The sequence below is a fragment of the Sciurus carolinensis genome, chromosome 4, assembly GCF_902686445.1.
Source record: "Sciurus carolinensis chromosome 4, mSciCar1.2, whole genome shotgun sequence".
NCBI lineage: Eukaryota > Metazoa > Chordata > Mammalia > Rodentia > Sciuridae > Sciurus > Sciurus carolinensis.
The window spans coordinates 93,613,113-93,630,978 of record NC_062216.1 but is presented as its reverse complement, the minus strand read 5'-3'; the positions used below and the strand labels follow the sequence as shown (position 1 = coordinate 93,630,978).

Genomic DNA, 17,866 nt, shown 5'->3' with positions numbered 1-17,866 from the left:
GGGTACTTTGTCACTGAGCTACAACCTTAGTCCTTTTCATTTTTTTTTATTTTGAGACACAGTCTTCTAAGTCACCAAGGTTGGCCTTGAATGTGAGATCCTCTGGCCTTAGCTTACTGAGTAGTTGTTATTATAGGCACATGCCACTGAGCTCAGTCAATTTTCCCTCCTTTAAATGGGAGAGCCTATAGTAGTTACAGTACACTTATCCCACCACTGTAGTTTGTGTGTAGGGGGTAGTGGTGCAGGGGGGAGGTACTTAAATTGAAATGATAGTCAAGAAGCTATACCCCAGACTGTACCTGAGGAGTTTCACTTACATCTTGATCTATCTGGATGACCAGCTTCTAGAGGTCTTTGGGGAAAGGCTGACTCTATGCAGGCGACAGGGATGTAAATTGTGGCCAGAGGGTAAAATGATAGACTATATTTTCTAAATATGGTTGTATCAACATATCCCCCCCCATGCATTCTTACAGTGTGATATTTTGATTTGTCAATCAAGAGACAGTGTCTAAGTTACCTGTCCTCGGTTCTGGGTCACACCGAAGAGAGGCTATGTGACTTCTGAAATAAGTCATAAAAGATGATACAAATTTGCCTGGTCCTCTTGGGATTCTCACCCTTAGGACATAGTCACCATACTGTGAGGAAGCCAAGCAGTTACATGTAATTCTAGATAGGTCTTTAGCTGAGGTTCAACAGAAAGCCTCCACCATAGGACATATGAGCTCACAGCCCTCAGAGAAATCAAGCCCCTGGCCTTTGTGAGACCCCTGTCGATACCAAATGGAAAGAGATAAGACATGCTTGCAGAGCCCTCCCCAACTTGCATGTTCATCAGCAAGCTGCAAAGTTTTTAATTAGTGTATAACAGATAACAAACTGATGTATGTACCAGTCTGATGTAATGTAAATGAGTTTAAGAATGTTTATTTCCTGGGTTGGGGATATAGCTCAATTGGTAGAGTGCTTGCCTTGCAAGCACAAGGCCCTGGGTTCTAATTCCCAGCACTGCAAAACAAAAAAACAAAAAAACAAAAAAAGAATGTTTATTTCCTACAGTGGCTTTTTCTTTTCCAAGTTTAAACAAATCTGAGGGAAATTTTATTTAATCATCTTTCAGAGTCACCATCAGAAATGACTAAAATAAAATTTACTTTTATCTCATTTTATCCCCCCTTATTTATTTCCTATGTATTCTTTAATAAATATTCTAATCTTGTATGTAAAAGGATATCTACCTCCAAGGGATTTTTCCTGAAAAAAATTTTTTGAGACAGGCTCTGTTGCTTAGGCTGGTCTCAAACTCCTGGACTCCAGTAATCCTCCTGGCTCAGCATCTCAACTAGCTGGGTGCATGCCACTATAGCTGATTTGTTTTTCCTAAATTTTATAAGCAATTTTGACATTGCGCACAGCATGTTTTTAAAGAGGAAAGAAGCACAGATTAAAGACAAAGAATGGGGAAAGAGAGAAACCTGTAGGGCACAAAAAATTACTAGAACCAACTCAGTAATTAAACTGAGAAAAGAATCTACGTTTTCATGTTATCAACAATGTTTTAACTTTTAATGACACAATCTCTTCAACTTGAAGAAAATATTAACATTCTGTAGTTACCTCTTCTGGAACACTTGTGTTGAATGGGTCACTACTGGGAGATCCCATTACTGGGGAAGATGATGAACTTTTCTCTATGTCACTAAAGCCCTGTGCATCCAACAAAATGGAGATGGAACTGGAATTGAGCAGATCTTCATATTCACCATCTTTGCCTAAAAAAAGACAAAAAGTAAAAAGAAGACAATAGCAACTCTTCACTTATTTCACTTTTGGAGTAAGAAAAGAATCCCAATTATATAAAACATACTTTTGTTTCCCTTTTCCTTTTTTTTTTTCTCTTGAGAGGGTGTGCTAGGGATTGAACCCAGGGTCTCATGCTAATAAACATGTACTCTACAACTGAGCTATACACTGCCATTCCCAAATGTAAAAATTTTTCTGATTCTCAAAAATCTAAGAGTCAGTATTTCCTGGCATCACTTGAAAAACAGCTACATGTAGAAACAGCATCATTTATTTACTTATTTATTTTAGACAAAAGTACAAAGTTAATTTAATAGGGAAAGGATAATATTTTCAACAATTTGTGCTGTAAAAATTGAACCTTCATTTGCCAAATGACAAAAAAAATATTTAAACAAAGAAAAAAAAAACTTTACAAGTACTTTACTCATGTCTTATACAAAAATGGACTCCAAGTAGATCATAGACCTAAATATAAAACATTAAAAAATTAAAATTTAGAGGAAAACATAGGAGAAAGTCCTATGATGATGAGTCATGCCAAGAGTGTTTAGATATGACATCACAGCATGACCCATGAAAGAAAATTTGGGTAAAATTGGAACAGATACTTTACCACTGAAATGGTTACATTTTATATTACCACCAGTACTGTATGAGGGTTCCAATTTCTCTACTATCCTTGCAAACACTTGTTATTTTCCATTTTTAGAAAAATTGTAACATTCTAACGATGTGAAGTACTATCTCATTGTCATTTTGATTTGCATTTCCTAACATCTAATCATGTTGAGTATCTTTTTTCTTTCAGAAATATTAACTTTTTATATTTTCTTTGCAATACACATACTTGTTTACAAAATATACAAAGACTGGAAAACTCAACAATCAGCAAATAATGCAACTGAAAATTAACAAAACACAAAACAGGTAACTCATTGAAGAGGACTATCAAATGGCAAATAAGCATATGAAAAAATACCCAGTATTATTTGTTGTTAAGCCTGTGGTTTTAAACACACACACACATGTATGTATAAATAATATATACATATATATATATACATATATGTATATAGTTTTTATTTGCAAAATAAAAAAGTGTTAACAAACAATAAAATGAATCTGTTGCTGTGTACCATATGATAAATGAGAGAATGAACAATTGTAATAAAAGCATTCCAACAATCTCTCTGAGCCTGACAGCAGGAATATTCAACCCATTTTCCAAAATAGTAATCATCAAACCTATCATTTACCCAATTTTCCAGTGACTTTTACATCAGGTGTTCTTTTTTTTCAACAATAATTAATTTTAATATAAATGATTTAGTTATTATAATTAAAAAGTATACATGTTCAATGTGTGTAAAAAGCAAATAACAACTATATGCTCTATACATATGTCAAACTTTAAATATTAATACATCAATAGATTAAAAGCAAAAGAAGGGGAAAGTAAGCCTGAGAAATCTGAAGTATATATATATATATACTTCAGATTTTATATATATATATATATATATATATATGATATATATAAAATAAATTTCAAGAAGTATTTTCAGAGATAAAGGGGAACATTTCATAACCATAATAGGGTAACTTCTTTAAGAAAGTATAACAATCCTAAATCCTAATAACAAAATTTCAAACACATGAACTAAAAATTAATAAAACCAGAGAGACAAATCCACAATCATATTTGGAGATTTTAAGCCCCCTTACTTTGTGGAAGGAGTAGAGATAAAAGGCTAAACAACATTATCAGTCACCTTGACCTATTTGTTATTTATAGAGAACTATACACAAAAATGACAAGTAGAAAATTAATAAGGATAGACTATATCCTGCCATAAAATAAGCTTTGAGGAATTTTAAAAACTTGAAATCATGCAGACTATATTTCCTGCATGATTTATTACATTTGAAACCAATCACCTTAAGATATATAGAACCCTACCCTCATTTCTCAACTACTTCAAAATTAAATGGCACACATATATATATCTCACAGATGATAGAAAAAAGCACAAGAAAAGTGATAATAAAAGCTTAAAATATCAGAATCTCTGGGACAAAATAGTACTCAGAGAGAAGCTAGATTAATAATCAAATTAGGTAGTAGTAAGAAAAAAATAAGAGTAGGAACAGAAATATGTGAAATAGAAAAGAAATAATACAGCTAAAAGTCAAGAAAATTCTAACAAGTCTAATCAAGAAAAAAATCAATGGAAAAGGAGCTATCAAAACAACCCTACAGATGCTAAAAATGTAATAAGTACTATTACAATTGTATAATTACAATTATATAGCTTATATAACTTGGTCTATTTAGAGGATAGAAACCCCTACTTGTTTACGCAATCCGTGTCAGTGATATCTTTTTTTCCCATCCTTTCACTTTCAGTCTGTGGATGTCTTTGCCTATGAGGGGAGTCTCTTGGAGACAGCATATTGTTGGGTCTTGTCTTTTAATCCAATCTGCCAGTCTATGTCTTTTGATTGGTAAGTTTAGGCCATTAAGGGTCAAGGTTATTATTGAGAAATAAAATGTGTTCCCGGTCATTTTGTTTTATTTCTAGTTTTTTAATTGAATTAGTTTCTCCTTTGATTGACTATTCCTTTAGTGTAGGTCCTCCCTTTGCTGGTTTTTACCTTTTTTTTTGTTTGTTTGTTTGTTTTCATTTCATCTTCCTGGAATATTTTGAGAATATTCTGATATGTAGACTTTCTGGTTGTGAATTCTTTTAACTTTTGTTTATCATGGGAGGTTTTTATTTCATCTTCAAATTTGAAGCGTGATTTTGTTGGATATAGGATTCTTGGTTGGCATCCATTTTCTTTCAGAGCTTGGTATATGTTATTCCAGGACCTCCTAGCTTTGAGGGTCTGGGTTAAGAAATCAGCTGAGATCTGAATTGGTTTCACCTTATATGTAATCTGATATTTTTCTCTCATAGTCTTTAAAATTTTATCCTTATTCTGTATGCTAAGCATTTTCATTATAATGTGCTTTGATGTGGGCCTGTTGTAATTTTGCATATTTGGGGTTCTGTAAGCCTCTTGTATTTGATTTTCTATTTCACTCTTTAGATTGGGGAAATTTTCTGTTATTATTTCATTGAAAAGACTGTGCATTCCTTTGGTTTGTATTGCCACATCTTCATCTATCCCAATTAATCTTAAATTTGGTCTTTTCGTATTATTCCATAATTCTTGGAAGTTCTGTTCATGGTTTCTTAATATCTTCTCTCTGTGGTCAATTCTATTTTCAAGATTATATATTTTGTCTTCATTGCCTGAGGTTCTGTCTTACAAGTGATCTAATCTGTTAGTGATGCTTTCTATTGAATTTTTAATTTGGTTTATTGTTTCCTTCATTTCAAGGATTTTTTTTTTCCCAGAATCTCTATCTCCTTATTGAAGTGATCTTTTGCTACATGTATTTGCTCTCTTACATCATCCTTTACTTTGCAGATCAGTTTAACTATGTACACTCTAAACTCCTTCACTGACATTTCTTCCACTGTGGTATTAATGGATTCTGTTATTGGAGTATCTTGGTTTGCTTGGGGCAATTTGTCCCCTTGCTTTTTCATGTTGCTTGTATGTCTACCTATCTAACTGTGTGGATCTGAGGCAGCAGAGTTTCTACTTTGTGGACTTACGGTGTCCCTGAAGGCTTCCAGTACCTCACTTGTGGATAAGTTGCCTATCTACTTACTTGATTTAAGGCAATGGAGCAGCCTGGGTGACCTCCTCTATTCTGCCATCTTGGATTTCCTAGCAGTATTTTAAACTGTGAGCACCTAAGGCCCATGGTTCCTGTGCTATTGAATATCCACTGGCATTATTAGTAGAGGAAAAATCATGTTTGTTAGGGTTATTAACTCACAAGACTGCAATAAAACTAAAAGCTAAGTTATTTCAACAAACCTGGAAAATCGGGGGTTTTACACATTTTAGTTTAGGAAAACAAAGCTGATAAAACAAACTAATTTTGAATAGGAACATAGCCCCTATTAAAATAACTCATTTTTCATCACTGCTCTGAAATACACAGAAAGGAAAATAGGAAGAGAAAAAAAAAAAGGTGGAATTTAATCTTTAAAAAGATTCTTTTATACCATTTCAAAGCAGAAAGAACAGAAAAGCGACCACATATTCAGCAAAGCAGTGACTTTATTTCTTTATATTTATAGAAATGAAGAAGATTAACTGATGAACAACATGGTACCAGATAGTCATTTTTAAAAAGCAGAAAGAAGGATGCTTACAGCTAATTTCTAAATGTCACTAAATGCTAAATCATATACTCTTCAAAGATCTTAATCAGACCATACCTTCTTAAATTGAAGTATTACTATAATTTTATTCTAATTTTACAAGAATTTAAATGTTATTAGAATTGAATGAAGATTAAATAAATGAATATAAATGCTAGTGAGATCACAGTTCATATAACTCTTCACTGGAACAGGGCATTCTCTTTAATGTTTTATAAAAACCTATGCATTATACATGGCTAAAACTACCTTTTGGCTGGGGTATAGCTCAGAGGCAGAAGATTTGCTTAGTGTGAATACCAGCACAAAAACCCACAAAGCACTAGCTTTATTATGTTTTTTTCTGTTGCCAAGGATTAAACCTAGGTCTTGTGCACACTTAGGCAAACACTGTCTGTCAGGGGCGGGCTCTGAGGGCCCCAGAGCCGCACCATGGCCTGATCTCTAAGATGGCGCCTGGCAGCTTGCCAGACATAGCTGCACTCATATACAAGTTTTAGGAAGTAACTGGTTGGCTGTTGTACATGAGGCGATCCTGGTATCTGCCTGGAAACTGTGCCTTGATAGGCTGACTTTCCTGGTAGTCTACTCTCTGATAGGCTGACGTTCTCAATATAAGTCTGAGACTTGTGGAATAAACTGCTTTTGGTTCCTGTGATCAAGAAGAGCGTACGCTAGTGCAGCCACTCTGGAAAGCAGTGTGGCGATTCCTTAGAAAACTTGGAATGGAACCACCATTTGACCCAGCTATCCCACTCCTTGGCCTATACCCAAAGAACTTAAAATCAGCATATTACAGAGATACAGCCACATCAATGTTCATAGCTGCTCAGTTCACAATAGCCAGATTGTGGAACCAACCTAGATGTCCTTCAGTTGATGAATGGATAAAGAAAATGTGGTATATATACACAATGGAATATTACTCAGCCATAAAGGATGACAAAATTATGGCATTTGCAGCAAATGGATGAAACTGGAGAATATCATGCTAAGTGAGATAAGCCAATCTCAAAAAACCAAAGGACGAATGATATCGCTAATAAGTGGATGATGACACATAATGGGGGGTGGGAGGGGTTAGTGTTAGGGTTAGAGTTAGGGTTAGGGAGGGGGGCAAGAATGGAGGAAGGAAGGACTGTATAGAGGGAAAAGAGGGGTGGGAGGGGTGGGGGGAAGGGAAAAAAATAACAGAATGAATCAAACAACATTACCCTATGTAAATTTATGATTACACAAATGGTATGCCTTTACGCCATGTACAAACAGAGAAACAACATGTATCCCATTTGTTTACAATAAAAAAAAAAAAAAAAAGAAGAGCGTACGCATTGTGATTGTCCCCGCGGGCAGTGGGCGATCATAACTGTCACCGAGTTAAATCCCCAACTCCAAAAACTACCTTTCTAATCTACATATTTATGTGCACAGGAAAAAAGGACTAGAAAGAAATATGTGAAAATGTCAATAGTGACCATGCTAGTGCAATTTTTTAGTGTTTTTTTTTTTTTTTTTTGGTCTCTTTTCTCTATTTTCTAAACATTTTAGTATACAGACTACGGGAATTAATACTCTTCCTTTTTATTGGTGCATTGTAATTATATATAATAGTGGAATTAATTATGACATATTTGTACATGCATATGACATAACTTGACCATTCTTATTCCATATCTTTCTTGGGTTTTAAATGTAAGAATTGCTGGGCTGAAATTCCATAAAATCAACCAGTATTTTAAATGCTATGTATGTGTAAAAATTAATCACTTACAAACTTGCAACATTCCTTAAAGACAGACTTGAAGGCATGGAAAATGCTAGGTGATAAGAACTGTCATAGTTCACACTGATGATTAGAGGGTGATTTGCTTATTTAGATATTTACAAAATCTTCATATGTCAGTATGAAAAGATAAAAGGCTCTTTTTTCCCTCTAAAATATTGTGGTCCAAAGCAGTTATTTTTTTCTTTGTGAACTTATCAAAACTAAAATTTCAAAGTGCGAGTGTTTCATTTTTCAAAAGACATGTTCATTTCCAGTGCTTACTTTTAGAGCAAATAACTACCTATGACTTACTGAGAAACAAGAGCACTTTCCAAGTTCCTCACATTTTTGTTTTGAATGATGCTCAAATTTTTTCCACATTTGAAGACAGCCAATTGTCTCACATATAGATAAAGCAGTAATAAATAGAACTAACAATACTTAGATGTCTTACAGATTTTTTTGAACTCACATGTTTAGAGATGAACTCATCTCCCTTAATCACCCCAATGTTCTTTCTCAAGGTTTCCCCATCTTAGTAAATGGAATCATCACCTATAAAATTACTGTGTCAAAATCATCTATCTTTTGATTTTTTTCCCTCTTTACTCTCCTCAACTAATTCATCACACCACTGTGTTGATTTCAATACTACACCACATTCCCAATCAGACCCAGTCCCAATATATCTTTTCATATGGAATACTACAAGTCTTGATTGCTTTCACCTGCTCCCAATATTGCTCTCTTCCTGGTCCAGTTGTTACACAGACCATGCTGTAGACTTGTTAAAACCCTGCAGTGGATTCCTCCACACTTGAACAAAAGCTGAACCCCTCCCCCCACGACTGAACTGCTACTCATCTCATCACCTCTCTCCCCACTGCTCACTACCTTCCAGTCACACTGGTTTCCTTTCACCTCTTAAATACACCAGCGTCTTCCTTCTTCTAGGTCCTTTGCACATGCTGCTGTTTTCCTTCTGTAGGCTATCTAATCAACTTCTTAGAGATGTTCTTCCTGGTCAACTAATCTAGTATTCTTACACTCATCAGCTTGTATACTTTCTGGCAGAAATCAGTTGCTTAATAATATTGTTCAATAAATAAATGAGCTAACGAATTTAGGATAATTCAAGAAATTGGGGCCAAATGTACAAGTTCATAGCCACTTAAAATCAAGTAGAGAAATCTTTAGAAAAGTCTCTACCTTTTTTACCTTGTGCCAGTACCACCGTGTCTTGCATTTTCTTGTACCTATTTAGGCACTGTCGGAGATCTTCTATTTTTCGATCCTATTAATAAAATAAATTATCATCTTTAATACTATGATTTTAAAATAGTAGAGGTAAGTCTCATGGAAAGAATAAGTAGACAAGAATTATTTACATTATTCAAAGAATACTTCTAAACTTTAGTAAGCCTGGAAATATCTAGAATATTTTTCCTACATATAGCAGAGATATGGAAAAAGTACCTCTGAATTTAGAGATCCTATCCTTCAGCTTCCATCTTTAAAAAACAAAAACAAAACAGGGTAATAAGATACAATTAAAAAAAAATCAGCTTTAATTACTCTCCTTTTGAAAGAAAAACCTAAAACCTATGTTTGCTATCTTTATTAGCCACCATTAATCGCTATCTAGCTTCTCCCTTCTTAAAACTCCCAAAGTGGCTTTGATTCATCACCACTGACCTCCTAACCTATTAAACGATATAGTAACAATTAACAATTTTCATACTTTTTCTAATTTAATCTCTATCTGGAACTTTACTGACCCCATTCTTAACTCCTTTCACTTCTCTATCCACTCTTTTAATTTCTTAATCCCTTAACCAGATATTCATTGTCATCGTCTTCTCCTTCTTATTTATTTATTTATTGGTGGTGCTAGAGATCAAACTCAGGGCTTATGTATGCCAGCTAAGAGCTGCTACCACTGAGCTACATCCCCAGCCTTAGATATTCTTTTATAACCCCCATTATTTCCCAGCCTGAACTATAAAATGTTATAGCTTCAAGGTTCTGTCCTTGACCTTCTTTTTTCCCATGCCCTCAATTGTGGCAATTAAAATGGCCTCCCTAGCTCCTGATTCTGATTCTGGGCCTGGACATGTGACTTAATTTGCCCAATAAGATTGCAACAAAGTATTTGCACATTGAGGCTGCCCTAGGGAACTCTGAGGAACTTTGTGAAAAAGTCAAGGCTAGTCCATTGGAGAAAGAGATTATCTGGAGATGAGACAAGTCATTCAAGATGGGGTCGACTTAGACCAAAGTGTTAATCACCAAACATATAAATTAAACTATTCTAGGCCATCTATTCGCTCTGAGCTGCTAGCTTAGAGAGATTAGCTAAGCCAGCCTAGACCAGAACCTCCTCCCTAGTCATAGAAGCATAAGTAATGATAAATGTGGTTTCTCATCAAGCAAAATGTGGTTTCCTATGAAGCAAAAGCTAACTGATACATCAATGGTAGGTTAGCTTCCACCAATTTACAATTCTGTATTTCTTCTAAAATTGATGGGGTTCAATTCCCACTCTCTCTTTTTTTTTTTCCCTGGGGATGGAACTCAGGGGTACTTGATCACTGAGTCACATCACCAGTCCTATTTTGTATTTGATTCAGAGATAGAGTCTCACTGAGTTGCTTAGCACCTTGCTTTTGCTGACGCTGGCTTGAACTCAAGATCCTCCTGCCTCAGCCTCCTGAGCTGCTGGGATTACAGGCATGTGCCACTGTGCATGGGCCCACTAACTCTTAATTCCAACTTAATTTTAAAATTTAAATTTGTGTGCCAATTTTCTACATGAATTCTCCTTTACTATGTCCCATGGGCACATCAAATTGAATATATCTAAAATTAAGCTCATTATTTCCCCCTAGTACTTACTTAAGTTTCTCCTTGGATTTCCTTAACCCTTTGAGGGTACCATCATCCACCCAGTTGCTCAAACCAAGAATTTACTCTCATTTCTCAAATCCAGAGATCTGTAAAGCTTGTCAACCTGTAAATTTCTCTAAGATTTAGTCCCTCCTCACCAATTCACTGCTATTATCTGATTTCAAGCCCTCTTCATTTCTCATGACTATATCCACATCCTCTTAATTGTTCTGTGTTCATTATCCCTCCATTATTCTTGCTTCCATTCTGCCACCAAAGTTAGCTTTCTAAAAATAGCAATTTAGTTTTGTCATTGCTCAAGGTCTACAAGCTCAGTCCCCAAATCATGAGCCTAGCAAACAAAGTTGCTTTGGTCAGTCAAACCACATAGCCCCAACCCCTGGATATCATGCTCTTGCACCTTCCTGGAATGCAGTGGGCTGCTTCAAGCCTGGGTTTCAACATGTGTTTTGGCTCATGGGCCCTTTGCCAAAAAGTCTTCATTTTCCTGATGAACTACTATTTCTCCTTTGAATTTTCCTATTTGAACCCTGGAGCCCCCAAGAAAGTTATGTTACTCTTGGTGCTGTTACAGCAGCTTGGGCATCTAGTAGGAATTCATTCAACATTGGAGTTTTGCTTATTGTTGCTTTTTTAGTTGGAAAAACTAAAACAAAATCAATGTCAGTCATTTTTTTGTTGTTTAAAAAAAAGGTATGGTGGGCAGCTTGCTAATTATTTTTATTTTTATTCAATACTGGGAAAGACTAGAAAAAGAAACCTGCACATGGGTGGGTGGGTATGATAATGAGTTTATTTCCACAGAAAAAAGAGGAAAATAAAGAAAATGAAAGATAAAAATAAAAAGGAGGCAAGAAAAACAGAATAGGCAAGAATTAGAGCAAGTTATAGTAAGAGAAAATGATCAAGTCAAAGTTTTTGGCATTTTTTACTTTTTTAATTCCTTGAAATTACTCTTTTTTGGGGAACATATCCCTTTGTTCTGTACATTCAGGGACACAAAGGGGAGAGTAGTTCTGACAACATGAACTGGACCCAATAGTTGTGGCCTGATGGATATATGAATCCGTATATGAATGGTCATATAGGCCACAAAGAAACACCTCACCTTGATGGGTAACTGCATCCCTGCTCATGACAGGATGGAACACCAGATGTCAGAGAGGCGAAACCTGGAGGCCCTGGTTTCAGAGACACCAGTTTCAAACCAAGGTAGCTAAGATAAAACCCAAGTCCATATATAATATCATGAGGTCTGTACCTCTATTTTGGGTATTTTACCCCTCTGGATGATAGATATTCTAAATATGAAAGAGGTCAGAGGTCAGGAGTGTAAAGGAAATCATATGTATAGCCAAAAAAAAAAAAAAAAAGAGGGACTAAGAGACTAAGAAGCTAAAGTTAATGATTTCAGAATCATTCAAGTTAGTAATTTCAGAATTCAACTATTTGCCCAGAACTCCCAGATTGTACTATGGAATGTATTTTCTCATATTTGTCACCTGAATATGCAGAACTCCTCTGATGGCTTGAATATTTTCTATATTTATGAGGATAGGAGAGGGTAGGACTCTCAGTGGAGCCAGTGCAGCTGTCCCTATTCCTGTGTGCACAGCCACAGTTACAACTGCCTTCACTGAGAATGTGGACACATGGGCAGGGAGAGAGAAGCCTGTCTCATAATGTGGGCAGAATCTGAGCTATCTCAGTTTGAAAGAATATTCTGAGATAGCTCAAGAAATTGTGTGGAATGGTCAAAATGGTGTCATGTAACATTCACGTACATATTTAAATTTTATCCAGTACCTTTTCATCATTTGCTGCCATTAAAGACTCCACAGCCTTTTTCATCTTTTGTACTTCAATATCTGAAAACAATACAACATCAAATCAGTTTAATTAATCTGAGAAGCTACTTATTCTTCAGACTGAAATGTTTTAAGGTAAAGAGGTTATTGATTTGTTTTATTTGTTTTTTAAAGGGAACACATTTAACACCTATATTCTCTTTTATGGAAAAAGCAGTTGTGATTCAAGAAAAACAATGATACGGGTACAGGAGAACTGAATCCTCACTTAAGTAACAATGAAGACCTCTCCAGAACACTGAAAATGAAACTTGGTTGTGTAACAATAAAAACACAGTTTTCAAAAATGGAAGCTATAAAGCAGTGAGTGAAAGCAAAGATGGTATACATAATGACCAAAGCAGAGAAAATGATGCTCAGTTATAACCAAGATGGAGGCATGGATGGTAAGAGCCAGATGGATTGTGATATTTACATGAATAGTCATGCTTAGAAGCTGGCTGTAGGTTCCATTCAAAAGAATAATAAATACTTTGCTTCATCTATAAACTTCATTTCCAACACTATTTTAAAGCATATTTCATGACATAAGGATCAAAGTAAGCTGCATGTGATTTTAAAAAAATTTGATATTCAAATACAGAAGCATGCTACTTGAATAACAAAAACGTAAATATTTTAAAACCAAAAAATTCACCCAAAAGTGGAGTACAAATTAAACAACTGAAATGGAAAAAAATTTTTTGGCTAAAAAGTTATTTGCTTCTGAGGAAAAAAAAAAACTATTAAAGGTAATTTTACAAATAGTAGTACATCATTTAGTGCTGACATATTCAGTTAGGAATTGCCTTTTTTTTTTAGGTAAATTCCCTTGACTTAATCATTTAATGTCTGGGAGAAAAAAATCCATTAAGGATTTATCTTTATATAGCATTAAATAATCTAGGTTCCATGAATCAGCCTGGATACAATCTCTTTAACAACACCAAAGAAAATATATTTCAAGAAGCTTCTAATTTAGATCTCATGAAATAGTGGATTTCCAAACACAGAAGAGCAAAAGCAAAGTTCAAAATGATAAAAACAAAATGTTTTCATAGAGTATAAATGTTATTTTTTCTCTGCTCCTCATTAAGTGGATGGTAGAGAAAACATTCTCTGATCTCCATACCACTGTATGCCCTGCTGTATCTTGTGCAGCAAAAGGGCTGAATCAGGCAAAATATGCGAAGTGATCTTCTCCTCCATATTTTCATTGTCTATTTTGTACATTCTGAAGAAATGGAGGGCTTATTGATGAAGCAACATTACATCTTTGGTGAGAAACGTTTTAAAACACATGCAAAGAACAAAGTAGTACTTTTGGTGAATGTAAAGGTTGATGGAAATACACCAAAAACCTTACTTTTTTCTTTGAGCTTCTTTTTAAAATTTTCATCTGTGCAGGAAAACCCATTGAATTGGAAGTTAGCAAACATTACAATAATAAAAAATATTTTAAACATACTATTAGTCTCCTTTTGCCTAAAATGAAGGGATTCTAACCTAAAAAAAAATCATAAGAAGCATTATTTTGTGACTATAGGATTGGTAAGACAATAAATAATGCTCTGTGTCAAGTTGGGAGGAGAACGTACTATAACTAATCAGAAGACCTAACTTCAAATTACTACATCAGAGTCCTCGTATTTCTAAACCTTGACTTTTTGTGTGAAAATCAGGTCTACAAAATTTAAGTGTTCCCTAAACACGGTATATTATGAAAAACAAGTTGATGCTTAGGTAGATTTTATATTTCTATTACAGAAATGTTTCATGTTCAACACATGGTCCTCTGGAATGTTGCCATACTGAATTCAATACTCAAGTTCAGCAACACTGAAATGGTCCATCACCTGTTCAATGAGATGAGTCATGGTTGAGCCAAGTAGATGTGCCAATTGCAGAAGCCATAAAATTTCTAAGACTTCCCTTAATGCCTGCACTTATCTGCTTGTGCACTGGTAACGAGCAGTTCACATACTGGTTCCAGTCCTCTTATCAGACTGTGGGAAGTACTATTCTAATACATTCCCCAAGTCCTGCGATTCAATTTTATTCTCAAGGCACTAAAATGGGGCTGGGGCTGTAGCCTTGGGATTAGGTTCAATTCTTAGCATGGGAAAAGAAAAAGCAAGCCTATTCCTAAATGCTTTTTGACAATATCCCACATATTCCAAAATATGGAGGATCGGAGGAGGGGACTCCACTCCCTTCAGGTTTGAGAAACTGAGTATAATGTTGGACAGGGAATTGTGATACCTACAGATATATAAAACCGTAGTATTCTAGAGCCAAGAAAGAATTTAGAAATAATCTAATTCAAGTAAGACAATGATGTTACTCATTTTCACGTAACAGATAAAAATATGCCAACGCTGTATTAACGGAAATATGTTCTGTTTCAAATGAGTCAAAAGTTGCTTTGGTATTTTAGAGTTGTAGTCTTCATTGATAATCACAAAGAAAGGCTAAATTTGACCTAGTGTTGTCAGATGTTAAATGTTATATTTCTAAATTATCATTAAAAAAAGAAACACGTTTCATCAAGTTATTTTTTATCATGGATAACCTATATTATCAGGAATTATAGTATTCAGAAAAAACCTCCTTAGTTATGAAAAAAAAAATCTTTGAATAAATTCATATATTTTTTCAAAACAATGAGCCTATTTTTGCTCTCTAGAAGGTTGAGTGCTCAGTTCATAGTAGGAAATTTTCATGAGTTTCCTCTTTTCTCTTAAAAGGGTAGGGGAGGTTTCTAGATCCCTTACTTAATCTTTTCTCAAGTTCAGTTCAGAGGAAAACAAACTTGAGACACAGTTCCTTTTGCTTCTTCCCTTGTATTGCAATTTGAATAAATATGCTCTTGTGCTGACATTTAAATTAGACACTTGATCACTTAAAGTAGACACTTGATAAAGTACAGAACTGCCTTCCCCCTGCTGCCTCAGAGAAAGGTCATGGCTTCCACTGCCACAGTAAATTCCCCGAGAACTCTCTGTGGCCATCGGCATGCTAGGCTCTGTTACTCTCCCCCTTTCTTTTGTGCTGAAATTATATGTTGACTAACATGAGCTTCTCTCCTAGATTTTTAAGGATTTTAACAAAGTAAGATAACAAAGGTTAAACAAACATTCTTACCTCTATCAAGAACCTCAATCCCATCTCCTTTCATCTTGCAAACCAACTTTTCCTGTAGCCTTTTTACTTCAGATTCCTTCTCTTCCAGTTGTTCTTTTAAAGATGCTAGTTCATCCTATAAATTGTAAATTTATTTTAAAATAGTATATTTTGACTGAAAGGGAATATATAAAGAGTACATTAGCTCTTTAGATCAGTAAGCAGATTGGGCAAATGAAATGAAAATCTACAAGAATTTAGACACAAACATCAGAAATTAGACAGCAGCAATGACAAGCAGGAGGCAAGAATATTAAAATAAGTACAATTTATAATAATTATGGTATACTTATTTCAGGTTTCTTTGTGAGTAAATTAAAAAGAAATCTTTTAAAGTATAATTAGAGCTGGCTAGGATAGCCATAAGGTTGAAATCTTATATTAAATTAAAAAACATGATTAAGATAATCAAAGTTACATTCTTAATGTCATAAAAGCAAAATAAAAGGCAAATGGAAAAGACTTCCTGACATTCACTCAGGATTTCAACATGGCACTAATGCTTCCCAGACAAGTACTGAGTTTTAATCGGTGGCTAAAGTAGGAAGTCAGGAACCAAATTAGCCAAATTATGGGACTCAGTAATTCATTCTTATAACTAAGCAAAAGAACAGAATATCCTATAGCAAAGGGAAAAGAAAAATTTCAAAATATATATTTTTAAAAGAGGATAAATAATAAACTAGTAAACTATAAAGGCTTCCATGGCATTTATTTACTACTCATAATTTGCAATTCTGGGGATGAAACCCAGGGTCTTCTGCATACTAGGCAATGCTCAGTCACTAATTGAGATTCATCCCCAGTCCTTTTGCTAATATTTTAGATTTTAGTTTCATTTTAGTAAAGAACTAGTTTTAGCAAATCTAAGTTCTACTGTCTATTTTTAATACAAAAAAAATAGAGCTGTGCAATGCTAATATGTATACCTTTATATTCAATATCACACTTCATTTTCAGAGCCTACAGATATTTATTATACTTAGTATTATGAGAAGATGCAGTCCACCAATGAAGGTAGAAGACTGGCCCTACGGTTCTGACTTATAGTAAGAACGATCACCAAGTACAAGACATATTCAGTAGCACTGGCAAGATTTGCTGTGCTTTTCTCATTGTGTTGCTTTTTAGAAAGCCCTGAAAGAGAAAAGCAGTCTGTACTATTGCTATGAAATAGAATGCTTTCACAGGAGAACTTTTACAATTATTTTACAATGTTCAGGGCCTCAGAGAGCCTGAAGGTTAGATTTAATTTATAAGTTTGTTTGCATATTTATTTATTTAGGGGCTTGAACTCAAGAGTGCTTTACCACTAAGCTACATCCCCAGTTCTTCTAAAGTTTTTATTTTGAGACAGGGTCTTGCTAAGTTGCTGAGGGTCTTGCTAAGATGCTAAGGCTGGTCTTAAACTTGTGATCTTCCTGCCTTAGCCTCCCAAATCACTGGGATTACAGGTGTGTGCCACCATATCTAGCTAATACTTCTATTTTAGTTGTTTATTATTTTTCATTTATTATTTTGGATATTTCTGAAAAAAAGCATTGTACCTTTCATCAGTATATGTATTTTTAATAAATGGCTGACACACACACACAGAATAAATGCACATGCCACTAAAAACACCATCACAGCAAAACGACACAAGCCAGAAAGCGACAGGCCATGGAGCCCATCACCCAAAGTCTACTACACCTTCAGTGACTCCCATTTTTGTTCCATCCGCTGCTTTTCATACTGCATCTGACCCACCTTGATTTTCATGCTAGAAAGTTTGGCCATTAAAGACTGGTAGAGAGACAGAGGAGTGAAAGAAAACTAGAGAGAAACAGACATACTAAATAACCAAGAAAACAGTATCAGTTTATAAAGGAGGTTAGATAACTCAGAGAAATAGCAGGTTACATTCTGGTAGATTAGTTAAGCCTCAGTTTTTTTTCAGAACAGTAATGTTTATGTTCAAAGTTTCCAGTGTGGAGAAAAACATCATTTACTTATAAAATACCTTCATTATCATACACTAAATAGAAAACATTTTAATTTACATTATTGGTGATAAATGACTAGTA

At 34.8% G+C, this 17,866-nt stretch overlaps 1 protein-coding gene across 1 annotated transcript in view; it reads right to left on the bottom strand.

Moving 5' to 3' along the window:
• The window catches only part of Ppfibp1 (PPFIA binding protein 1), a 224,170-nt gene that overhangs the window by 29,856 nt on the left and 176,448 nt on the right, over window positions 1–17,866 (bottom strand). Inside the window, 5 exon segments of the mRNA XM_047548085.1 lie at window positions 1,624–1,778; window positions 9,073–9,157; window positions 12,577–12,638; window positions 13,984–14,016; window positions 15,762–15,876. Coding sequence (XP_047404041.1) covers window positions 1,624–1,778; window positions 9,073–9,157; window positions 12,577–12,638; window positions 13,984–14,016; window positions 15,762–15,876 — 450 coding nt within the window.